This window comes from Paroedura picta, chromosome 2 (assembly GCF_049243985.1).
Source record: "Paroedura picta isolate Pp20150507F chromosome 2, Ppicta_v3.0, whole genome shotgun sequence".
In the NCBI taxonomy this organism is placed as follows: Eukaryota; Metazoa; Chordata; class Lepidosauria; order Squamata; family Gekkonidae; genus Paroedura; species Paroedura picta.
The window spans coordinates 157,921,824-157,947,681 of record NC_135370.1 but is presented as its reverse complement, the minus strand read 5'-3'; the positions used below and the strand labels follow the sequence as shown (position 1 = coordinate 157,947,681).

Below are 25,858 nucleotides of genomic sequence, written 5' to 3'. Positions count from 1 at the left end.
CATCCAAAGAAACAACACAGGGCCCAGGACAGATCCCTGAGGCATTCCACTTGTCACTTGGTTATATATCATTGCTGTGTTAATTACTTTGGCAACATAAGAAACCCTCACCTTTTCCTTCAGAAAACCTGTGTATCATCTGTTGCTGAACAAGTTTTGCAAAATATCCATTCCGCCTCAGTATCTGTACTTAAAACAGTGTGAAATTCCAGAGTGCATGTGGGCAGACCCCATAGATCTCTTGAGCCACCTCATCGATTGGAGATCCCAACTCCAATCAACAGCGATCAGGAAGCTTTCATTACCTTAACAATGAGCTCTTAATCAAGTCGTACTTCCTGGTGTATTGATGTCCATCCAATTACTACCCTGAATAGGACCAGCTTTTCTGCCTTTGGCAGTCCCTTATAAAATGTAGAATGGCTCTGAGACCTGGAAGGTAATCTCACTCAGGGAAATGGAATGCACCTAGCCTAGGGTCATCCCAAAGTATCAAGGGCAACATCGCGTTCAGGTGCCAAGAGTAATTCAAGGCCAGGGTTAGACATGTGGATTTTGTGATTGTATTAGTAGGAATATATTATGTCTTTCAAGAGCTTGAGAGTCTTGCTTTCCTTACTAGCCCTGGTGATTAGTATATAAAGCTACACGTAATGTCAGACTCACTCTTTCTGAACCCTCCTGGGCAACTTGCAAGAACAGGTATCCATTGACAAGGAGAAGCTGGGGCAACAGTAAGATACTCTTAACAAAGTGCTAGTCTTCCTGAGAACATCCTCACAGTTAAAAGCAAAGTCCAGCAGATTTAGAACAATGTCCACATGAGCTTGACCTATATGTAAGCCTGAGTGTATTCAGTATTTGTAGGCAGAATTTATTAAGCCGACATGCCTGATGGATCATTGCATTGCCATGCATGAGTTGCTTCTGCTATCTCCAATATTTGGTCTTCCTGGGCTGTGCAGTTATGTAAATGTTTGTAAGCCAATGCAACGTGCTCTCAGCTTTCTCAGTGTCTTGCAAAAGCAAATTGTAAGCACTGGGAAATATAGGATTATCAACCCAACACGAAACAACGTGCAAATCACTTGCTACACAACATTCACGTTTGCTAATTCTCTTCTTTTGCTCCACGAGAAATATCAATAAGAGTCCGTTATGTTGCCGCCGGAAAGTTCACTACAGGAAATGTAATGAAGCAGCGGGATGCTGAAAAAGCAATATTTAAAGGTCAAGCCCATTAATGAATGCAAAACTCCACTTGGATGTGCTTCTGAGCCAGAAAAAATATTAATGTTGGCTTATTAAAGCAAGATGCTAATATTATGTCTAGATTACAGGGTTGTTTTTCTTAAACACCCTCTTCAGGTTTTAACATGATTATTAATGTTGTAGACTGCCACAAAGGTATTGTGGTGATAGTGTATTATAAACTTCAGTAAGTAAACCCTCAAAGTACTGTTTCAGGGCACTTTAGCAAACCATGATGCAAATAATTATATACTATTACATTCAGCACTTGCATTAGGTCTTACAGAAATGCCCCCTATTCTTAAAGGGAAGGAGAATATTGCAATTGTCTTAATTTGGTTAATGAACGCCAGGAAATCACTTTTTAAAAATCCAGTCAAACACAAAGTCAGTGGTAAATAAAAGTCAATCCACTGGTAAGATTATGCTCTTCATTTTTTTCTGACAGCTGAGTTATCCCATGTAAACAAGCTGGCTCTAGGGCAAAGATAAGACAATATTCATGCCTCCTCCCCGCCCCGCCCCCCAGGCTGTATTTCTTATTTTTAATACAAACAGTGAAGGCATGAGAATGGAATTTGTACAATACAACTGGTTCAGACTGCTTTAAGCACACAGATTCCCAATTGAACAAAATAATATTTCTCCAGAGTTTTATACCTGACTGTGAGAAACAGGATTATATAACAGATTTTTTTAAAGCAGGTACAAAAGCAACTTGTCGTACAGTTCTGAAGCTATCAGTGTTCAAAAATGATTTGGGGAGAAATGAAGCTATATGCTGAACAGTTGGAGGTTTTTAAATTGCTATATGCAGAGAAAACTCAAGTCACTGAAGCGATTGCCTCTTGAACAAGGTCCGTAGGTAACTTTAAACAGTATCAGTGACTCACCCCCCCCCAAGCTACAGGAAATAACATACCTTTTCATTGGTCTTGATTACTTTAAAACATTCAGCTGAAAATGCCAGACATGACTGTCACATCAGAAATTAGCAAAATACCTAATCTGAAATTTCAGCTAAGGTTTTTAGAGAACTTCTGTGCTTCTCATTGTTTAAAGAGCTCAGTCAAGCTTACACAAGGCTTCCAAGCTGTCTCCCATTCAAGCAGCTTACAAGGGCAAACAAGGTCAATCTTTAAGAGTACGGAGATATTTTATCCCTCAGATCTATCTCTGGCCCGTCACATTTATTCCTACTCTTCCTCAAATCAAGTAAGGGCAGATATTGTGGCATTAGAGGCTAACGTGCTAGTTATTGTGCCATCTGACAATCAGCAAGAGACCAGCCTCCTGGGCAGGGACCTCACCAATAGCATAATGACATCACTGGCATCATGATGATGTCACTTCTAGCTGGCATTGACCTTTAAAGCCCAGCATACCTTGGGAACCACCTTCTCCCATATGAACCTACCTACTCACTCCGGTCATCCGTGGAGCTCTGCTTTGGTTGCCCCCCATCTGAAGCTAGACCTGAGAAAGGATCTTCTCCATCATGGCACCAAAACTTTGGAACTTCATCCTCACAGAGGTTCATCTGTCTTCCTCCATCAGGGTTTTAGTTTCATCTGACAGGTCCCCAGGAAGACTATTGGTCTTACATCTAGTGCTGTTTATCCTCCTCCTCCTCCTCCTCCTCCTCATCAATTTATATCTTGCTGCTCCCACAGGTGGCTTGTGGTGGGTTATGTGTTTTTGATTGAATTTTATATTTTAACTGTATTTTAATTGTATTTTAATTTTATTTTAATAAAACTGTATTTTAATTTTAAATGTGGTGTTAAAATGTTTTAAAAGAACAAATAATAAATAAATTTTGTTCCAACTGAAGCTTCCGAGTTTCCTTTAAGGGTTGACCCATATAGAGCATGCTGTAATAGTCTAGCCCTGAGGTTACTATGGAATAGTCCTAAATGGCCAGATTGCTTGTGTCAATAAGTATCTAAAAGAAGACGGTGGTACCAGGAAGGTCTTCGGAGGAGTTCTGTAGGGCATGAACAACCACAGGAGAGAGAGGTCCTATATTTGGCAGCCTCTCACAGGCAAGGGCACGCATTTCCAACGGCATGGCATCCCAGCAAAGAGCTCCTGACGATGATCTCAGCTGACAGCCAGGCTTCGGTGGGAAAAGACAGTCCTTCAGCTACCCTGGCCACAAACCGTCCCATGAGGTCACTCAGTTCCAGATGTGGCTTTAGACACTGAATGCATTTTCGGAATCACAATGCGCATGGTTTGTATGTATTTTAAACAGTAGGCTGTGTGCGCACAGAATCCAGATCGCAAACATAATTGCCAACATTTATTTATTAACTCTCGTCCGAGTCCCTAAGAGCAGCCCAGTATTTTCCTGAGCACTGTCTCTCCATGCCAGGAAACATTTCAATTTTCTACATTCCTGGTGTTACGAACTCAGGAGCAGCTTCTCACTCTGATTTTGTTTTGTTGTTTTGCAGGACTTTTAGCAATGGCTGCAATAATCAGCTGCAGTATACTGGGGGGAGAGGAGGGTATTTTGAAAAATCTCAGAGACTGGGGGTTGTCTTTGTTCTGGGGCAAAAGATTGGACTGTTGTCCCAAGGCTCAGATTGGAGGGCAAGAGAGGAGCCAAGGATAAGGAGGAAGCACCACAAGCCTTCTTCAAAATCTCCTGAGAAAATATACAGAGAAACAATAGATGGAAGCACAATTATGTGGCATTTCTACTCTGCCATGTGATGTGGAAAAACAGAACAGGTGTACATTCGGGCTGTTGCTTTCCCTGCTTCTGTCTCAGGAAGGTACCTGCTTCAGAACAAAGGGAGAGATGGCTTTTCCTGAACATTCACCGTCTCACTAATGAGCAAGGCCAGGAGTAAAGCACAGTTCAGTGCCCAATGATGCAACGCCAACCCGAAGAGCAAATGAGCGGCCTGCAGAGAATCAGCAGCATGCAGGACTCCCGCAGCGGAATAAAAATGTCAAGCCATGGTATAAGTGGGCTTGGTCTTCTTTCTTGATTTTGACCACCTGCTAAGGCCACAGCTTTGCTTGTCATTGCATTAACCAGAGTCCTGCTGTTCATGGAACTGCTGGAGCCAGCCAGATTTCTTGACAAGTATGGTTAGCAGCTCTTGGTTGGGAAATTCCTCCAGATTTGGACGTGGAGCTTATAGAAAGTGGGGTTTAAGGATCGCAGTGGGGCATAATAAGCCCACCATTTTTCTCTAGGGGAGCTGATCTCTATTGTAAATGGTTGTAATGCTTTGCCGTTGCATGCCCCACATCACAACCTTGATATTGAGTCTGCCATGAAAACGCTAGAGGGCGTCACCCCAAGGGTCAGACATGACTCGGTGCTTGCACAGGGGATACCTTTACCTTTACCTTTACCATGGCTGAATTAAAGAAGAAACCTCTCTGCAAGCAGAAAAGCAGCACAACAGGAACTAGGCTGGTTTAGAAAGACGCGCTAAGGATTTTTTAGGATGTTTTTCACATTAAAAAAGCAATTTTTAACTATATTCTGGTGTACCATAGTCCAAAATGAGTTCATCTTTTAATATACACTTCAAATGTGATGCTGGAAAGCAAGAGGGACTTACCTGCTTTGCATTTGCACCGCCTTGTGACAACCCACCCAATAGTTTGTCAGCCAACTCAAGTCCGTTTATCGGATTTTCAGCCCTTACCTGTCCATCATCTGCTGTGCTTATTCAATAGGAACCTCCCATTATGGCAACCCCTTAGGGAATGATGTTTCCCCTCAAGCTAAGAGAACTGGATTATATTTACTAGTTGATTATAATGCTATGGTAATGCTAGACACTGTGCTAAAAGTTAATGGGGTGGGTGGGTAGCGTGGTCCAAATGAAGAGGTGCAGCCAAATGAAGAGGTGACACCTTCCTAATGGGATCCTCTCACAGAGAAGTATACCATTTCTGAAGCATTGTGTCATTAACTGAAGGAGTTGTGCTCCAGGGCCAGCTGATACCTCTACTCATTGGCGCTCATGCAAATTAAAAGAAAGCGGAGACATCCCTCCACGACTAATCGCTCTGGCTGGCTGATCTGCTATCCTTGTTGTGGTAATGCTGTTTTCTCATTACCACATTTTATTTAATTAGCATGCAAGCAGCTCTCTGCAAATATTGGCATACCTTTGCTTAGGGGAACGAAAGGGTAAAAGTACACAGAAACTGGCCTATTAAGTAAATAGTCTCAAATGCCGCATGTCAGAGAAGAAGGAGAAGGAGAAGAAGAAGTTGGTTCTTACATGCTGCTTTTCTCTACCAAGGAGTCTCAAAGCTTTCCTCTCCCCGCAACAGACACCCTGAGAGGTAGGTGAGGCTGAGAAAGCCCTGATATTACTGAAGACTTGGTTCTTATATGCCGCTTTTCTCTACCCGAAGGAGGCTCAAAGCGGCTTACAGTCTCCTTCCCTTTCCTCTCCCCACAACAGACACCTTACTTACCGACGGCTTTGCATTGCAGTTTCTTATCTTAACCCACCAAAACTTTGTATTTCTTAATTTTGAAGTCTTTTTTCGATTGAAGGAAGACTTCACTTAACTTGTTTCAGAATGTCAATTGCCATTGCAACAACCACCTTTTACTGGCAAATTCTACCAGCTTCACTGAGACTTTAGAACAGGGGTAATCAAACTGTGGCACTCCAGATGTCCATGGACTACAATTCCCATGAGCCCCTGCCAGTGAACACTGGTAGGGGCTCATGGGAATTGTAGTCCATGGACATCTGGAGGGCCGCAGTTTGACTACCCCTGCTTTAGAACATGATTCTGGGCTGGCCACCTTTTCCTGTAAACTTTAAGCAGTTCTCCCTTTTTCATGGCATGTTTAAAAGAGACTAGAGTCGTAACCGAATATGCACTATAATTTATTATAAATAACCTTAAAATCCAGGTATATGTCATATCTACATAACAGGTTTGAATGAAATTGTTACAGAAGCCTGAAATGTATTAAATTATTACAAAGCAGTTTGTAGTAATCCTGAAACAATGCGGAAATGTTCCTCTCCGTTTGAATAAATGAATGGGGCTACCCATTGCAAGTCAGAGAATCTACCCAACAGTACCAACACAGTGAGAAAAAGCTACTGCCTATGACTTCAGCCCTGTTTTTTGTCATTCACTCTCCCTTTACATCTGATTGGGGACAGAATGAAAGTCCCACGTTCAACAGTAGAGGGGATGGGGGAAGGAAGGTTAAGCAGCTGGACCCCAGGTATTAAATCATGGGGAAACACAGTGGCACTGACCTCTCCTGAAATGTTGGCACTGGTAAAAAAAAAAAGTAAATTCTCCAGGTTGCAATCTGCTAATCCTGCTGGGACAATCACCTATATCAAGCATTACTATTTAAGCAGGCGTTTCGTACACTTGCCATAAAACTGGACATTTTCTTCAGAGTCACGCATATTCCACTGCTACTTGAAAACCAAAGTACCCTTTCAGTAGTCTGTCCGTTTCTTTTAAGAGGCCTGTTCTTCATGTCTATCATTATTTTGTCAATTATAGCTATGTTTTATTTTCCTGGGAATGTCTCCAAGAGCTTGCATTGGAACATTTACTGATTTTTGGAAGGAGGACAGAGCCATCTGTACTGTATCCAAAACATCGGAGGGTTCTTCCACTCCTTTTCTCATCTTACTGAGTTTTTCATCATCAGATCCTTCTATGGAAGCTTTTCTGATGCAAAGACACCATTCCCTCTTCTGAAACACTGAGCAAATGTAGGGAAGTGATGCAGCATAAAATGATGTAATCCATGGCCTGCTTCAACCAGATGAAGCCTAATTCAAGGGACAGTCACACAAAGAGTTTTTTTGGGGGGGGGACGGACAGATCTTTCAATGGCTGCCATTCTAGGAAAAAAATCCAGAACTGCGTGTCTAGGCAATGGAGGAAACTACAGTACTCAGCAATTTTTTAGCAGGATCAGCTGTCCAAGCCATCTAGCCTAAAGTACTGAAATGTCTTCAGACTTTTTAAACCTAATCAATAGACGCCACAGCCTGTTTGCATCTCAACTCCTGTGAGTTCTTAACCTTGGGCAAGCCAAGGAAGAGAGGTATTCATAGCCGCCCACAGTCCCCGCTACGCTCGCCTTTCTTCCTCAAAGTCACCTGCTCTGATGGGGAAAAAACAAACAAACCTAGACTTAAATAGCATTTCTTTTCGCATCCTACAATTCTTAGGTTTCTTCTTCTTGTGGAATAAAGATCCAGGTTCCGTGCTCTGTATGGCTCTTATGCTTTAGTGCAGGGTAAACCAAAGCTGGTGTCAGGGATTCTCACTGCAATGCCTAGGTTGGTCCCCTGGAGTGCCACCGCTTGTGGAGGGATAAAGGTGCGCATCAGTGTCAGCTTCACAGCTGGGTGGTCAAGGCCGCACAGTGCATCTCCCAGTACTGAATGGACACACCTTTAGGGTCTTACATTCACCAATGTCCTTCTTAATGATGGGCTTCATGCCAGTGGGCACTTTCACGTCTGCTCAATAGAGCACTCTCAATCCACTGTCATTGCACTTCAGTGATCATTTGCAAGTGGGTTTTGCCATTTCACACCGTAAAATCCAGATGCAAAGTGGACTGAAAGTGCATTATTCGGTGCGTGTGAAAGCGCCTACTATACCACAACGTGGACTTGGAACTGTTTGATAATTTCCCTTTGAACTCTTTAAATGACAGAACTGCAACATATCACTATCATTAGGCAGTGCATAACTTCCAGGGAGGGGGAATCAGTAAACTAATGCTTACAAATAATCACCCTCAAACATGGTTGAGTTCCCTATTCTAGCTCCTTCACCTTTGAAAATGTTCCCTTTAGACACGTTGACTTGGATAAATCCTGCCTGTCTCGCCGAATAGGGCCAGAAACAAGTCCCTCTCCTACTCCTGCCAAGATCAGGTACCACTAGCTATATCAAGCAGAAGACTCTCTAGTTTAGCTTGTGGAAGCAGCATTGCTCCCGCTGGAGGGAGTAAAAAAGCCTTAATCTGACACTTCCCTATGAGAAAAAAGACATTCTAAAGCAGGGGTAGTCAACCCGTGGTCCTCCAGATGTCCATGGACTACAATTCCCATGAGCCCCTGCCAGCAAATGGGAATTGTAGTCCATGGACATCTGGAGGACCACGGGTTGACTACCTCTGTTCTAAAGTACTGCCCTTCCTTCTTTGTAAATCTGTATAAGTTAGCAGATTTGAAGAAAAACAATGCATGTCATTTTCTGAGTGGGGCTTCAAAGCCTGGCAAAGTGCTGTTTTAACTGAGCGAGGAGTTGCTGGGTGTCCACATGTTCTGGGAACACTGCTTCGGACTTCTGAGCAGCTGTGTAACTTCTCTGCAGATCTCCGACCTACAAGAAAGTTGTATGGGATTGAGAGACGTGGTCTTATTTGACTAGCCCCTCCCCGCAACCCCAGTCCATTTAATTATTATGTTCCATTTTAACAAATATATCCTACTATACAGAGCTCTGCCAGGTCTTTAATTTGTTTTAATGTAGAAGTCAAGAATGTGTCTCTCCCTTTAGTGAAATCAATACTATTCTAAAAGAGCTTAATTGTGGTAAGATCATTCTCTTGCCGGCTTTCTATATACAGGGTTTGTTTTTATTTCCATAAGCCTTTAACAAGAGAGTTTTCCAAATACTTAGTTTGTATACTGTAATCAGTAGGAAAACGGTGCCTGTATCCTGGATGTGAATGGTCCATTACAAGTTTTTAAACAGGTATCTAAACAGAAAGTACAATTCAAAGAAGATGACTTCTAGAACCCACTTTTTGGAACCAACTGCAGGCAAAAGCTGCCGTTCCCAAGACCATGTTTTAGCACACTCACAGTAATTCATGCAGAAATCTCCTTAATAATGCAGAGAGAAGGCATAGAATCATAGAGTTGGAAGAGACCCCCTGGGTCATCTAGTCCAACCCCCTGCATTTGCAGGACACTCACATCTCAATCGCTCATCTACTGTAACCTGCCACCCCTTTGCCTTCACAGAATCAGCCTCTCCATCAGATGGCTATCCAGCCTCTGTTTAAGTGACTTCGAGCAAAAAAAGAAAGGCAGGATATAAACATTTCAATAAATATGCTTATTTCTGTGAGATTCTACAGACAATGAAAAATCAGGAACAACATTACCTTATCGGACACCACAGCAATATTGAAGTGCGGCTCGTACATATGAGGCGCCAATGACGATGCAGTCTGCAGAAGCATTCTTGCCTAAAAAACAAAAAACATGCCGACACTTGACTTGTGCATTTGTCTAAGTCAAGAGATACAACTCCACGGTAGTCTGTCTGTGCAGCAACAAGACTCATAAAGTCTGCTCAAGCCTTCAAAATGTGCAGACATTGTACATATATAGAGGAAAGCCGGTCACATCTGCTGGCCCCATGAAAGTGCATGAGAGTAGGGGCCACCTGCAAATACTGAACTGTAGAAGGGGAAGCAGCAGTGAGCATAATAGTGTCCCCCTGGACAAGTGTTCAGTATTAGGCAGCTTTGAATTCCTTAACCAGCCTATGGTTTGTGGCAGATTTTGCAATTCACTGTGACTGAAATGAACAGGACTTCTCTGAAAGCCAGCAGGGCACGAGTGAATTCTGAGTCAGATTATTTTACATACTGAATACAAGCAGTCTTTGTTTTCCCACAAGGGCAACAAAAGGCCTTGCATCTAAGCTCTCTGAGATCAGGCATCTGTAAACCGCTCCTGCGGAGCAGCAGGAATAAAAGGGTAAAGGCTAAAGGGGAGGAGAAAGGGCGGGCCCTCTCTGGGATAAAAACTTGGAGGGCCCAATCAGGAGCCGCAAAGCGGCTCCTGATGTGCCCTCCGAATGTCAATCCAGGGCCAAGCGGCCAATGGGGAGTCACGCATTGGCTGCTTGGCCCGGCCTCACCTGGGCCGGCCAGGGAATTGCCACACAGAAGACAGAGCCCTTCTGACACGGTGAGTCCTCCGGCTGGCTTCTCCTCGCCCCAGGGGAAGGAGCAGGGACGCTGTGTCAAAGATGCGGCGTCCCTGCTCCTTTTCTGCCCTGGCTGCCTTAACGCTGCGGGGGGGAGGGGGCTGGTATCCAGGGGCCTTCTCCCGGGCCCAGGAACAGCCTCTTCTCGGGGCTGGGAGAAGGCCTCGAGTCGCGGCCGGATGGGTGGGGAGGCCTGGGGGGGGGGAAGCCCTTCCACAGCGGCCCGGAGCGTGATGGCTGCCTCTCAGAGGTGGGGGGGGCACCAGGAGCGCTGCGCTGGCCCCGCCCACCAACTGAGCTGCCCGACAAACTCTTTGGCTGGGCCAGGGGGGGGGGGCAGAGCGCTGACTACTTCCTTCCTGACTTCCTCTTTTTCTCTCCCTTTCTCTACCTCTCACTTGCTCGCTTTTGCCCTTCCTCTCTTTCTGCCTTTCTTCCTTCTAGCCTCCCTGCACCCAGACTCACACCCACCTACACTTCTGTACCCCCAACTCTTCCCCCTCTCGCGACTCGACCCCCCCTCCCTTCCACCCCCCCTCCCTTCCACCCCTGCCCAATCCCCTTTCAGGGCACCTACCTCCCTGCCTGCCTTCCTCCCAGCATTCCCTTTCTCCTTCCTTCCTCTCTCAGCATTCACTTCCTCCTTCCTTCTTCCCTACATCTCTCTCTCTCCTTTCTCTCTGTCTCTGCCTCTTTCTTGCCCTCTCACTTGTTCTCATCCTGTCTTCATGCCTTTCTTCTTTTCTTTCGTCCTCCCTTCTTTCTATCCATCCACCCCCCCCCCCCAACTTCGAAACGCCCGCTGTCTTTTCTTTACAGCGGGCTTAATTTCTAGTACTATATAAAAGCAGGGGGTCTCAAGAAATCACTCGGGGGATCACTAGCTGAGAATTCTCCCCCCCCCCCAATATACACATCATATTGTGCAGGCTTGCTGAGCTCCAGGGCTAGATCAGTCACTGCTCACCTACCTTGAACTTCAGTAGTTTAGTGCTACAGTACAATTGCCCAGTTGTGCTTTCTGCTAAGAGGCAGATGCCCAGATAGCCTTGTGTCTGAGCTGTACAACATGGATGTGTTTGTTGCCTATATGTGCATACATGCATTTTTAGAGGCAGGTTTAGGGTTCTCCTTGTAGTGTGGCTTTGGCCCGATGCCATTTGAGTAACTGACCTCTCACTGCCTTGTACCCTGCTTTAAAAAACCCATATAGTTCTATATTATTCCTAGATACTATAATACATTCAGAGTGTTTGATAAGATCTGTAATAAAATGCGAAGGCTAATGTCCAACCCCCTGACCGGGGCTATTAAAGGTATATCACATCATAAGCAAAGAAACACACTACAAAACAGAGTAACCATTTTTAACATACCAAAACCTGGAGCTCGAAAACATGCAAATGGAAATGTCTCTGTTATTGTGCTCCCCTCACCCCCAATCCTTTTCTCCTCCCAGCTCGGTGCCCACAGGATGGCAAGGGATTAGAATTGACAAGTGTTCTGTTCTTTGAAGTGCTTGGAGAGCAGAATTCTTATCTCAGCGTTCCCCGGAGGCTCACGACAGAGAAGAGCCTGACAAGCTGGACATATTTGCAGCTTTAAACCCATTTCACTTAACACTCATTTGCACAATCTAAGAATGAGGGGAAAGAACACTCCAGTTCTGTTCAAGAGAAGCCAGAAGAAAAAAATTATTTTTTCATCACCACTGAAAATAAGGGTCTCTGTAGAAAAACAAGCATCTCCCCCCCCTTTTGGTACTAAGGTACATTGTTATTATATATTATTTATACAGCAGCATCAATGTGCATGTCCTGCTACAGAGTACATGAAGGCTGGTCCCTGCCCCAGGGCATTTATAATCTAAAACTGAATGCAAGGGAAACAACAAACGGAGGTGAGCAGGGTAGAGATAAACAGGGAGAAAACATGTTCATTCTGGTCATGCATTCTTTTGGGGAAAAAAACATCTTAAGGAAGTGAAACACATGTTCACTTAAGGATTCAGAAATGAAGCCTTATGAAGAAAGGCTGTGGAAACTGATACTATTTAACTTGGAGAAGGGAAGGCATGTGGGGGAAATATGATTGCTCTTCTTAAGTATCTGAAAGGCTGTCTTTCTGAGGAGGGAAGGGTGACATTTCAGTTGGCAGTAGAGGGCAGGACTCATAACCTGGAGAACCAGATTCTTATCAGGACAGCTGGGTTTGATTCCCCGATCTTCCCGAGTGACCCAGTCACAGTCCTGTTAGAGCCCTTCTCACCGAGCAGTTCTCTTAGAGAGCTCTCTCAGCCCCACCAACCTCACAGGGTGACTCTTGTGGGGCGAGGAAGGAGAAGGTGTTTGGAAGCTTCTTTGGGAGTCCTTTGGGTAGTGAAAAGTGGGAGATAAGAAATCGGCTCTTCTTCATAATTGCAACTGGTTTAAATCATGGGTGGGAGACATTGGTGGGATAGCAGGGGCAAAAAAGTTTTAACCATCAACAGAGCAGTTCAGTGTTGGAATCAATTCCCCAGGGATGCTGTGAGTTCTCCTGCCCTTGAACATCTTTAAGTGGAGACTGAACATTTATTTCTATGGGCTACGTGACATTTGAGTTTTATTTATTTATTGTATTTATATACCACCCTCCCTGAAGGCTCAGGGCGGTTTACATGAAACAAGAAATGATACAGTTAACTCCATTTATAGTAACAACAAGGTGATAAGAACACTAACATAATAACAACAATATAATTAAAGAACGGTGGAAACTGCAAAGAGCTCAACATACTGAGGCCCAATGGGTTGGGCAGATTTGTAGTAGTCGTTGTAGGAGGGAGGCTTGGGGGTCAATGGGAAGCAGTGGTTTAGGTCGACCTCAACTTAATGCCTGGCAGAGGAGCTCCCTTTTGCATGCCCTGCAGAACTGTTCAAGTGCCGTCAGGGCCCTGATCGTCTCTGGGAGCTCGTTCCATCAGACGGGGGCCAGAATGGAGAAAGCTCTGGCCCTGGTTGAGGTCAAGTGGGCTTCCTTGGGGCCAGGGACCACCAGCGGGCTAGGCTGGTTGATCTTTAAGCCACTTCCAACTTCTTAATTCTGTTCAAACGCTATGTACACGTGAAGCTCTTTTATACAAAGGAGTGAAGGTATTTTAGGGATGTATCAGGATATGAGAGTGAAGGGAGAGTAGGCAAGGGAGGGCTCTGAAAGTAAGGCTGAGGAGTTAGAAATATATCCACAAGCGGAGTGACCGGGACTTACAGAACTGGGTCACACGATCAGAATGAGAAGACTGATTGATTCTGGTGTCAAAGTGTGAAAAAGAGAAGAGGTACAAAGTGCAGCCGTGGAAGAGCAGAGAGGAGAAAGGTCACAGCAGCCCAAACAAGATGATAGTTGAACCAGAATGTATTAGTCAGCAAGCAGAGGAAAAGCTGCATTTTCACAATTTAGGAAAGGGACAAGTGACTCAAACTAGGGATGGGCTAACAAGAGCAAAAGAGAGAAATAACATCAAGGATTTGGACTACAAGGCAGGCGGTGATGCTGTCAGTGGAAATTTAGAGAGTACGAAGGGAAGAAGCCTTGGGAGAGAAAAAAGGTCCAAAGTTCAGTCTTGAGTATGTTGAGATTGTGATCCAGTTGGAAATATCTAATATGCAACTGGAGAAGCAGAGAGAATGTTTGGGGACAGAAAGGTAGAGATGGAGGTTATCAGGTGTTGCTGAGGGAGATAAAAGTTGACAAAATCAACCAAAGACAGATACTCAATGCAAGAAGACTGGGATGTATTCTGAGAAGAAGTCAAAAGACAGAAGAAAAGCAGAGGATGTGCTGCTCTCTAGGGAAACAATGAATGAGTAGTTCAGACAGGAAGGAAACAGCCTATGATAGAGACAGGGGTGCCTCAGGTATGAACCACAGAATCACAGAATCATAGAGTTGGAAGGGGCCATACAGGCCATCCAGTCCAACCCCCTGCTCAACGCAGGATCCGCCCAAAGCATCCTAAAGCAAAGCAAATCCGGAAAGAGTGACCAGGTGTATCAATAAAATCAGAGTCCAGTAGCACCTTTAAGACCAACAAAGATTTATTCAAGGCAGGAGCTTTCGAGTGCAAGCACTCTTTGTCAAACTATCAAGTTCTCAGTTGTATCAATTTAGACAGATATCTTTGAATTTGGCAGTAAGTAGATCATCAGTGATTCTGGTGAGGGAGCTTTCAGTAAACCGAAGGCAGAACCCAGATTTTATGAGACCAAGAGAAGATATGAAAGACAGAAAGACAAGTGAGGAAAAACCAGCATGCTCCAGGAGTCTGGAAGCAAAAGACAGAAAGGGAACCAGATAACTGATGAAGTGGGAAGATGAATCAAGAGATGTCTCCCCCCCCCCCCCCAAATTGGACAGGAAGCAAGGGAGCTATTCTGGTGACCCACGGTTTAAAGATTTGCGCTTATTTCACATTACTAGAGACTATTTTATAAAAACAGCGTGGCAAGCAACGAAGTAATGCAGACTGAAGGCAACATCCTGAGGTGAGATGTAGGGGCAAGGTGCTGCTTCCAGGAGTCTAATCTCAGCAGGTGCAGCATCTTGCAGTGGCAAAGGCAGCAGGAGGAAAGGACGTCTGAGATGGCAACAGGCACGCAAATTGCGTGAACATCTGGGCCTCTGGCATAGGGAAACGTTGCAGGGTCAGTCCCTGGAATCTCCTGATAAAGTATGTGTGATGCTGGGGAAGACTTTTCTTCACCAGAATCCTTGAAGAACTGTTGCCAGTCACAGCCGACCATATGGAGTTAGACAAATTGGTGTAAAAGAACGTTAAGAAAAGAAGGTTCCCTTCTGATGGCTTCCATGCAAAGCCTCAGGGGGCAGAAAGAAGCAGGCAAGCCCCGCAGTCATCATAATAGAAATTATATATAATTGAATAAGGAGGCCTGAATGGAAGCAATAATCATTTTTTCAACAGCTCACTCCTGCCCTCGCTGTTGTTACAGATAACATACATTAAGCTCCAAATGAAGCCTAAGTATAGGCCAACTGAATGCGACTCTGTAATGAAAGCTGATCATCATCCATTGCGGCGGAGAGTGGCGCAAGAGTGCATTTGAATGTTGCCATAGTAATTGCTGGAATATTTATTACGGCGGCCCTGAAAGTAACTTGCTGCTTAGAAACAGGGATTTAAATAAGGACTTATGCTCTACTGTAGTTCATCGGCAGAAACTCTAAATCCACCAAAGCGCTTCCACTATCCATTTCAAAATCCTCGTTAAATCCTGTTCACGGCAAACCAAACTATGAGGCAGAAGCACTAATACAACTGCCATTTTTAGACGTGTGTGTACCATCAATAGGAATACGAATAGGCTGCCTAAGGAGGTGTTGAGCTCCCTCGCACTGGCAGTCTTCAAGCAAAGGTTGGATACACACTTTTCTTGGATGCTTTAGGACAGAATCATAGAATCATAGAGTTGGAAGGGGCCATACAGGCCATAGAATCATAGAATCATAGAGTTGGAAGGGGCCATACAGGCCATCTAGTCCAACCCCCTGCTCTACGCAGGATCAGCCCTAAGCATCCTAAAGCAATGGATTGAGGAGGGGGTTGGACTAGATGGCCTGTATGGCCCCTTCCAACTCTATGATTCTATGATGAAAGCAACGGCAGAGATGTCAGTTCTTTATTTGGCTTGGCCAGGGAGGACCAAAATGTTTAATGCTGCTACCTGCAAGAGTTCTTTTTTAAGTCCTCGCACAGCGCTCTTTCCTTAAAAATGTGACCCAAGTACTCAGGAATTCCAAACGGATTTTCTTAAACCTTAGCCTTACTGTATTTCCTGAAACGACCTTGTTTGCCTTTTCTTGTGTTTCTGTCTATCTGCTTCTCTAGGGCTCAATTCAGATGGCACATGAAACCATGGTTCATTTAAACTAACGATGGCTAGTGTGGTTGTCTGAGCTCAGGCCACTCCACTGTCTATGGTTAGTTAGGGTTCGTCAAGCCAGGATCTGAAGTCGGTTTATTAACCATAATTAGCAAGATAGTAAGAGCCTCTTGTGGCGCAGAGTGGTAAGGCAGCAACATGCTATCTCAAGCTCTGCCCATGAGGCTGGGAGTTCGATCCCAGCAGCCGGCTCAAGGTTGACTCAGCCTTCCATCCTTCCGAGGTTGGTAAAATGAGTACCCAGCTTGCTGGGGGGTAAACGGTAATGACTGGGGAAGGCACTGGCAAACCACCCCGTATTGAGTCTGCCATGAAAACGCTAGAGGGCGTCACCCCAAGGGTCAGGCATGACCCAGTGCTTGCACAGGGGGTGGCGGCTGGGGAAGTCACACGCAGTGAGAATTCTGCATAGCTCTGAGCCACCAGGATCATTCCCTGGACTTAATGCTATTAAATTCCAGCTTGAAAAATACAGAAGTACAGAGGAGCCCTCAATCTGACTCCTGAGAAGGAGAGTGAGAAAACTCCCAGGCTCTTCCAGTTGTCCAGCGGCTAGTTGCAGTACCTGAGGGGCTGGGGAAAGAAGACTGCTCATGACTCCACCATGAAGCTCAGCTATGAGCGGGAACCGGTGTGCTTCGTTCCTCTTTAGTGTCCCTCTGCCCTCCAGCAGCCCACTTTCCATCATTTCAGGACCCCTGCGGCAGCTAACGCTGGCTGCCCTTAAGAAGGGGGGGGGGGGAAGCAGAGGCCACAAGGAAGCTTCAGATCCAAAGCTGTGGCGATCTGGTCTGGCCACTGACAATGGCCAGATACAATACCTTTCACTAGTTCCCACCCTCCCCAGTTGAGGGCCACCATCATTACAATCTGCACCAGATGACCAGTCCAATGTGGAGTTGAAACGACCTCACCAGCATCTTGTCAAGCTAAAGACAACACCCCCTGCTGGAGCCTTGGAGTCACAGCTACCACTTCCTGATTCGAACTGCTACAGAACTTGGAAGGCAAAGTGAGATGCGGAGTCAGATTGAACACCTCAGATTTGGCACAGGGCAGGAAGTCTCAGGGGTTCCTAAAATCAGTGTGTCACATTCAGAGACTGTCAGAACTCCCAGCTAACCTCATTTAGCGAAAAAGTCCCCCAAACAAACAAAGAAGCTCGAATTGCTCCTGCTTCCCTTTGAAACTTAACACCAACCTGCTCTATGTGGCCTTTTTGCATTTCCAGAACAGCCAAGTTGTTGTAAGCTTCTGCATGGTCATTGTTGTTTACCAAGGCCAGCTTGAAACACTGGAAAGCCAAGCTCGTATCCCCTATTCCCTGAGGAAGAAAAGCCAAAAATACATGACAGAGTTGATATAAATCCAGCCACCAATACTCTGTTTGCTCTACCTATATAACCATCACACTGGAGTGTGACCAAGAAACAGGACTAAGAATGAGGCTATGTGGATAGCAGCAGGTTCAGTTCCAGCTGGCTGGAAACATCATCAGCAGGGAAAAGAATCTACCACTTTCCCAACCATGGTGTTTCCTTCCCTCAGCGAATGGATGCCATTCAGGAAAAAAATGACAAGAGAAAAGAAAAGCGCTGCTCCTAGACCGTTTATGCACTGGGGGTTTCATGCCAGGCTGCAGACTGGAGTTTTAGTCATGGCAGGTTGCCCCACCTCTTCCTGTACCCACATGGGGGAGCATCTGGCCTGGTGTACCTCATCCACCCCTGATTTGTGCTCCTGGACAGGAGATGGGGCAGTGAAGTTCCCAGTGCATAAACGGTCCTAGTGAAGGAGAAGCTAGCCTGCTGGCATTGCAAATGAGTGGCTCATTGTCAGAAAGTGATACTGGAAAGATGGGGGAGGGTGCCATGTGCTCATAAGAGCCCCTGCAAATACAACACCCCTCAGCCACACACACATACACCTTCCTTCCCCATGCATTTTGCTAAAATGTAAGGAATTTCAAGTTGGGTTTGGGGCTCTCTCTCTCTCTCTCTCTCACACACACACACACACACGCACACACACACACAAATTTCAACAGTCTAATATGGGTGGTACCCAGGCATGTGTGTGAGTGGCCAACTAACCTGGGGGGGGGGTCAATAGTACGGTTAGAGTTGATTCCTAAACAGAATTACACCTTTCTAAGACCACTGAAGTCACTGGTCTCAGAAGGGTATAACCTCTGCACAGCTAGTCACTTCTGTCACCTGTGTATCCAGGAACGAGGAAGAGGCAATTCCGTAGCCATCTGCCTTATCGTTCACAGCAATGGACAACCTCCCTCAAACCCAACCAGTGCTCTCTTGGCAAAATGATACAAGCCATGATCAGCAAAGACCTAGCATAAAAACTGCAAGCCACATCCCCCATTGTCAGTGTTCTCAAGCAGCAACAAATGGCATTTGTTTGAGAACAGATAGTCAAGGCTAAAGGAATGTCTTGCCAGTGAAGCGGTATCCATGTTAGAACAGGGGGTCCAATATTATTAACGGTCCAGTACTTTAAAGGCTGCTGGAAAAGGTCCTAGGCTCGCATTAATGTTTCAGCTTTTCCTCACAACTTTTATGATGATGTAACAAATCCAGCTCTTACCACTGCGACATTTCCCAGGTTGTACCAAACATCAGCTGTCTCCTCCTCACTTTCTGCCAAAGAAAGGGCGCGTTCAAAGGAGCTGAGAATCATGTCATACTGCTGGGCGTAGAAGCAACACAGGGCCAGGTTGTTAAACAGCTGGCAATTATAAACACCCATCTCCAGGAGCCGCCTAGTTCAAGAAAACGTGTGTGTTTATTGGTAATTCTGCAGCATGGCCAACTACACAAACACCTCCCTTTGTCTGAAGTGGGCACTAGAAGCCTGGGAACTGCTGTGCCATGGAATCTTGTGGGAAACATCAGAAGAGCATGATCACATGGGAAGACTCCATAATCCAGCCCCCCCCCTCCTCCCAAAATCTGCATAGCTCTCATGGGAAAGCTGGCTTGAGAACTGGCTCCGACATGGACCCCTACCACAGAACAGAACAAGACACCAAAAGGGGTTGTGAAATTTCACCCCTAGTAGGTTTTTAAAGAATGGTAGAGGACAGGAAAGCCTGGAGGATCATTGTCCATGGAGTTGCAATGGGTCGGACACGACTTCGCACCTAACAACAACAAAGGTTTTAAAGAAAAAGTAGTAAGGATCCTTATCAGGAATGCTCTAAAGTCTGTACCTTCCTAGCCAAAGACCAACAGGACAGAACATTAGTCAATGGGAGCCACAAGACGTAACAAGCCTCGATATGAGACCCCCTTAAGAAGCTTGGGGAATGGAAATGTAACACAGTGGTTGAAATTCTTTTCCTCTTTTCCCTCCTTTCCGTAGCTATATAGGCAATATAACTAGTTAAGAAGTTAATCTGGGGTCTAAGATCTTCTAAGTAAGCTGAATTTGTATTATTAAATCTAATTTCGTAGTGTCTACCAGCCCAAAATTAAAGCATAACTAAAAGGAGACATCTAATGGAATGGGCTTACATTATAGTGTGGGGTTTTAGATTTCCTATGATAGCTGAATTTGAATTATCTAATATATCTCTGTAGTGACTTTCAGCCTAAACTTAAAGCATAACCAAAAGGAGGTTCCTAACTGAGGAGGTGTAAATGTAACTAACGAAGAATTTATTCTACTAATTAATGAAGACTCCATTTTATCATTTCTGGTATTAATAATGTACACTTATATAACTTAATAACCTTAGCAACTCATAAACATATATTTGTTTCTCTTCTTTCCGTACAACTAAGCAGGCTTGTTTTTTTTCCTTTTTCCTTTTCCCTAGTGGAAATGTGGAGGGCTCTAGGACCACGTTAAGTATAAACTGTTTATGATTGTTAAAATTGTCAGAAACTATGCAAACAAATGCTGAAATGATGGTAACAAAGTAGACTTCTCTTTTTAAATGTGGTGCAAACGTGAAAAAGTCTATAAAAAGTCTATAAGCTTTGGGTAAAAGTCCATAATATTGTAGCCAGTCTTATAATCTTAAATGAAGAGAAGAGGGTTTTTAAGATTGAAACGGGGAACTAAAATGTTTTTCCGCAGTGCCTCCCAACCCACATACAGAGCTTCTTCTCCTATGCAACGACGACAGCAAGACTAGAATTGGCCAAGAAATGGAAAACGCAAGAACGACCCTCGACAGAAGACTGGCTGAATAAACTAGCTGATTTTGCCAAGATGGCCGAACTGACACTAGTAGTGAACGGAAGAATAGAAGAGGCCTTTCAAGAACAACGGGGACCTTAGCTGAACTACTTACAAAGGGGATTAAAATGGGGAACCAAGTGTATCAAATGAAGAGCATAACTCTCCTTTTCTGTATTAACAATGTAGATTGCATGTATCTCACTGTCTTTAACTCTGGAAAATAAAATAAAAACTCTCTATAAAAAAAAAAAGGAATGCTCTAAAGTAGCGATCCCCAACCTGTGGGCTGCGGACCACATGTGGTCCTTCAACTAATTGGAGGTGGGCCCCGAAGGACGCCCCCCCCCGGCCCTTTACAACACACTTCATTGTTGTGGCGTGTCTGTATCTTATTTTGAAGGGATGTTTAAACATTACCATAGCGATCAGAGAGCGCTAGGGCAGTGGTTGAGAGTAAACTACCCCCCCCCACCGGGCCTCAGTAAAAGGCGTTGAGTGGTCCCCGGCGTTGAGTGGTCCCCAGTGATAAAAAGGTTGGCTCTAAAGCACAGGAATTTGGCTAGAAAACAGCTGCTGGCTCTTCCCAGGGCTATGCTCCTATGATTTGTGCAAAATGCCATTCAGTCGGTCCACTTTAATATTTGTTTCAGGGACGCATTAGCAGTTCATTTTTATGCAAAAATTTTACTGTCTTAAATACTTTCTGCACATATATAGACTTCCTTACCTGTAAAAGCGCAATGCTATCTCAGGCTGGTCTGAATAGAAGTGATTGCTTCCAATGCTTGCAATGGCTTCCATATGTGTATTGTCTTGTTTTAAAACATCTTTGTAGTATTCTGCAGCTGCAGAAATGTTGTTCATTTCCTATACAAAGTTGGAACAATTCAATTGGAAACATGTTTTTGCAGGTTTTTATTATACCTGACAAATGTAATGCTAAACTATGAGACTAACATTTAACAGAGGACATGCACAGTATACAAATGAATTGCTAGAGAACTGACAATCCAGATAAAATCAGTCCTATTGCTTTATTAGTCAGTATCTAGTGCAATTACTTTACATACGATACAATACGATAACATTTATTGTACGCAGCCAAAGGCCGTTAAAAAACACAATTAAAACAATATGGCACAAATATAAATAAAACAATATTGCTCCAGTATTGTGTGCGTAAAATTGTAAACATGGACATGTAATCTAATAAATCCCTACAACCTATCATTGTACTGCTGAAGAAGAAATGTATTTCAAATGATCTGCGTACACACAAATGTAGCATAATTATGAAATTGCATATTTCCCACTTCAAGGAAAATGTTCAAAAAGATAAATTTTAATTATCTGATAGTGCATATATCTGGACTTCACTTTTACAGATACTTTAATCTGTTTATTTGTAGCAACAAATCCATATAAATAAATATATTGTTTTAAATTATTATTTAAGTATATCTGCAATACGGCTTGAGAAGAGGATTTGCATGGTCTATGATACCGCAGACATTCTAAATAATTACCATATCTTTCTATTGCAGAAGGTTGGGCTGGAAAGATGGGGGGGAGGTTGGGCTGGAAAGATGGGGGGGGAAAGATGGGGGGGGGAGCCCATGCTTCTAATGAACATTTGTTCGGCCAAAGTGGGAAAATGGGGCCTTTACCCATGTTTTAAAAGCCTTGGGCTATTATGAACAGAAAGGACTGAGTGAACTATCAGGAATCAGGGTACTTTGAAACTGCAGAAAAAGGATACAATTATATGGTCCTGTTGATCTTGTGGTGGTCAATAAAAAGTAAGGGAAGCTCAATAAACCATGGCAATTTAACTGTGAACAAGCTTGCAGAAAACACCTTCGGTGCCATTTTAAATTGTTGGTGTTCGGAAAATACACTGAAAACACTTGAAGAGCACTAAGCAGCTTAAGCTTAAAGCAGGTGCTTCCTGGTATTCCAGTCTATTGTACTTCATTATGGAATGAATTCCACTAACCCCCTCTCTTTTTCACACACAGACCGTTTATGCACTGGAGGATTCATGCCAGGCTGCAGGCTGGAGTTTTAGTCATGCCAGATTGCCCCACCTCTTCCTGCACCCACATGGGGGAGCATTTGGCCCGGTGCACCTCATCCGCCCCTGATTTGTGTTCCTGCATGGGAGCTGGGGCAGTGAAGTTCCCAGTACATAAACGGTCACACACACACACACACACACACACACACAAGGTTTCGGGTCCTTATTCACTTTCAAGTAGCACTACATGATTTTGAGTTTAAATTATGGGCAGAAAGGTACCAGATGGATATCTGTAGTTGTGAATTTCCTGCATTCTATGATTCTATGATTCAGGATTTATTTTTGTTTTTTTTACAGTAAGACTAATTCAGCAAAGGTATCAGCTGCCTAGGGAGATAGTGAGCTCCCCCTCACTGTCTTCAAGCCATGGCTGGACAAACACTTATCACAGATGCTTTAGGCTGATGTTGCATCGATCAGGGTATAAAATGCAATGGCCTGTATGGCCCCTTTTAACACTATGATTCTATCTTGGCTTGGATCGACTAATCTGGCAATTTCCATCAACTCCCCGTTTGCACTGCTGACGTCCCTCATGACATTTTGTGGGGATCAGTGGACTGCAGAGGGGGGAGCCAGGAAATTTCGATTCTGCCACTCCCTCCAGCCCCTCGGATGACTTGCAATCTCTCTGGCACAGTGCAGATTATTTTTGTTGTTTTCATCTCAGCTGTGTGCTGTTTTTTTACAGTTGGAATTTATCCTCGTGTGCCTTGAATTGTCTTGCGCCTGCCTATCATAAGCTTCTTTTGAGCACATGGAAAAGCAATCTATACAATGACTTCAATAAAGGCTAACCTGCTTTCTGCATGGAAAATGAACTGCTTTTTAAGCTATTCAGTAATTCTTACTGACTTAATGAATTTCCAATTACTCCCCTTGCTGATGAAGCACTGATCTGAAAAGACTAATGCTGGTTAATCCTGCAGGCGGGAGCTTTGCCACAAAATCATTTGTTGCTTTAGAACTGAAGAAGCAAGAACTACATGAGGAAGACCTAGGATCACAACTGCCTCCCTTCACTGGATGTAGCTTTGTCTTTGAACCAGGAAATTCTGCCCTGTCATAACAAAATAATCTGAGCTTCATTTTTTTTGGGGGGGGGGATGCTGGAAATGTATCCAGTGGGTTTTTGAGGTCAACAACAACGGGTGTACTGATCCCTTCTGTAAGCTGATAGTTTGGCTTGCATACCTCATAGATCCTGGCAATACCACAAAGGAGGGAGACTTCTCCAGGAAACCGATCTAATCCTTGCTTGAAAACATTTAAAGCTGTCAACGGCTGATCCAAGCGAGAATACACCTGAGTAAACAAATATGCAGATGTGCCTGTATCAATACACAAGATCTACACAAAGGTTCCATCACGGACAATTGCTTACAAAAATCTATATGTACGAAACTGTGCGAAAGAATAATATGTGAAGGCAAGAAAGCCATACTGAGCCTGTGTGGCAAGTGTTATTAGGTTTTGCCACTGCCTCTCCAAACCTCCATGATCACATTGAGCTGGATGTAAATGAGACACAACTACGTCCTCAAGCTCTCTTAATAAAACCCCCACCTGAGTTACCCTTTTAATAATGTTTGGGACAGACAACCTTGTGTCTTTGAATTTGAGCACTTTCCTAGCCTCGTTAGCCACTGTTGTAGTGTGGAGGGAGGGAAATATACAGCAGAATACCCTATGGTAGGTTGCACTGCATGCAAGGGAAAGGGAAGGTGAATGTAAAAGGGAAATGTTAAAAGGGAAGGGGATTGTAAGCTGCTTTGAGACTCCTTCGGGTAGAGAAAAGCAGCATATAAGAACCAACTCTTCTTCTGCTACAGAAAGGGAGGTTGCAAATGCAGCACTGAGTTTCTTTCATAGTTCCACCCTTAGATTCTGTTCCAAACAAAGGCCATAGCTGCAGACAATGGCTGGGATCTCAGGAAACAGTTAGGGGTGCACTTGTCTGCTGCAATGTGTATTTCCTCTTCTTCTAAAAGGCACGGGCCCCTTGAACACCATTGCTCTTCTGCAAACAGAAGATGCAGCAGAAGCACACTCTCAGGTAGAGACAATCTACCACGCATAGAATTTGCCGATAGGATTCCAGGCTCTGTAATGTCGAACGCGAACGAGTTAATACTGGCTCTCTCCAACACAGCCAAGCTGGCTCCTTATGACATTGTTTAGACAACTGCAGAGGCACCTACCTGTAACCTCCAAGCCACAAAGGAACTTGCCAGACAATCAGTTTCTTCCATTTCACTGTGCTTGCTCGAACGGCATTAGTATATTTCAGCAAACCCAATGAGATCAAGTCATACCAACGAAATCACATAATGAATAATGTAATGCTGAGACAGCATACCAAACAACAGAAAGCCAGCTGTCCCTGGTGCTCTCATTACGCATAATAGGCAATATGGCAGAGCACAAATTGTACCCACTTTAAGGATAAGGAAACAGATTATTGCTATGGTTACCTCAGCAAATACTTCCAATACATAAACTGAAAGATTTCAACTGGGAAAAAAGCAACCCATGGCTGTATTCCTTGAAAAGATACAACCAGCTCAGTGTAACAAGATCTCCAACAAGAACTCTGTGACGGGCATACAGTGAGAAAATTTGAGAAAGTTGCTTTTTGTGCCCTAAAAATGCGAACACCAGAACCAATGTAATCCTTTTGCTAACTACTTCTTAATGTCTCATGTATTGACATGCAGAAGTAATTTCTTCTGGAGTAAAAATAATCCATGAAATAGGTTAGTTTTAGTGGTGGTGGGGAAATGTGAAGCTCTGGCTGCAGTAACAAAAGTGTTGTTTGAAGCAATTTGACTGCAACAGCCTTTTACTGGCAATTCTCATTTCTGGATGTCAATGGAAAAGCTACACCCAGAGCATCCACCAAAGCTTTCACTGTGAATTTCTGTTTATAATCTGCACAGCACTTCCCAACCTCTGCATTAAAACTCTAAGGCAATTTCTACCTTGTGGCTGTCATATTTTTCACTTTGTTAACTTCCGAACCCATTTCTTCTATCAACATCACATCTGTCTAAACAGCTTCAGTGACAGATTTATACACAAAAGAAGTCTCTATGGCAATCTGCTTGTTTTCCCCCCTCAGCCTGGACTTGGATTGCTTCTGAAAAACAGCTTGGCATGAGATGTTTTGGAAACAGCTGCTTTCAAACCTGACCTTTCTTTCAAAATGAAGACATGCTCATCAATATCAGCACCTTGGACAGTACTTTGCAGATATGCAGGGGGAGCACCACGCATACAGTCAGCGCACTCTTTGAAGCTTTATTTGCAGGCACTCACACAGCTGGGCAGGAAATATAATATCCATTTAGAAATGCCACAACTGTTCAATGGGCGCAAGTGGCTG

General features: G+C 44.2%; 1 protein-coding gene across 1 annotated transcript in view; it reads right to left on the bottom strand.

Moving 5' to 3' along the window:
- Positions 1 to 6,113: 6,113 nt before the first annotated feature.
- The window catches only part of TTC8 (tetratricopeptide repeat domain 8), a 60,583-nt gene continuing 40,838 nt past the window's right edge, over positions 6,114 to 25,858 (bottom strand). The window contains exons 10-16 of the mRNA XM_077323440.1: positions 23,668 to 23,778; positions 21,121 to 21,260; positions 18,792 to 18,966; positions 17,392 to 17,514; positions 9,416 to 9,499; positions 8,415 to 8,625; positions 6,114 to 8,321 (exon numbers count right to left, since the gene is read on the bottom strand). Of these exons, the coding sequence (XP_077179555.1) occupies positions 8,509 to 8,625; positions 9,416 to 9,499; positions 17,392 to 17,514; positions 18,792 to 18,966; positions 21,121 to 21,260; positions 23,668 to 23,778 (750 nt within the window). The 3' untranslated portion in view covers positions 6,114 to 8,321; positions 8,415 to 8,508. The remainder of the gene's footprint in view (positions 8,322 to 8,414; positions 8,626 to 9,415; positions 9,500 to 17,391; positions 17,515 to 18,791; positions 18,967 to 21,120; positions 21,261 to 23,667; positions 23,779 to 25,858) is intronic.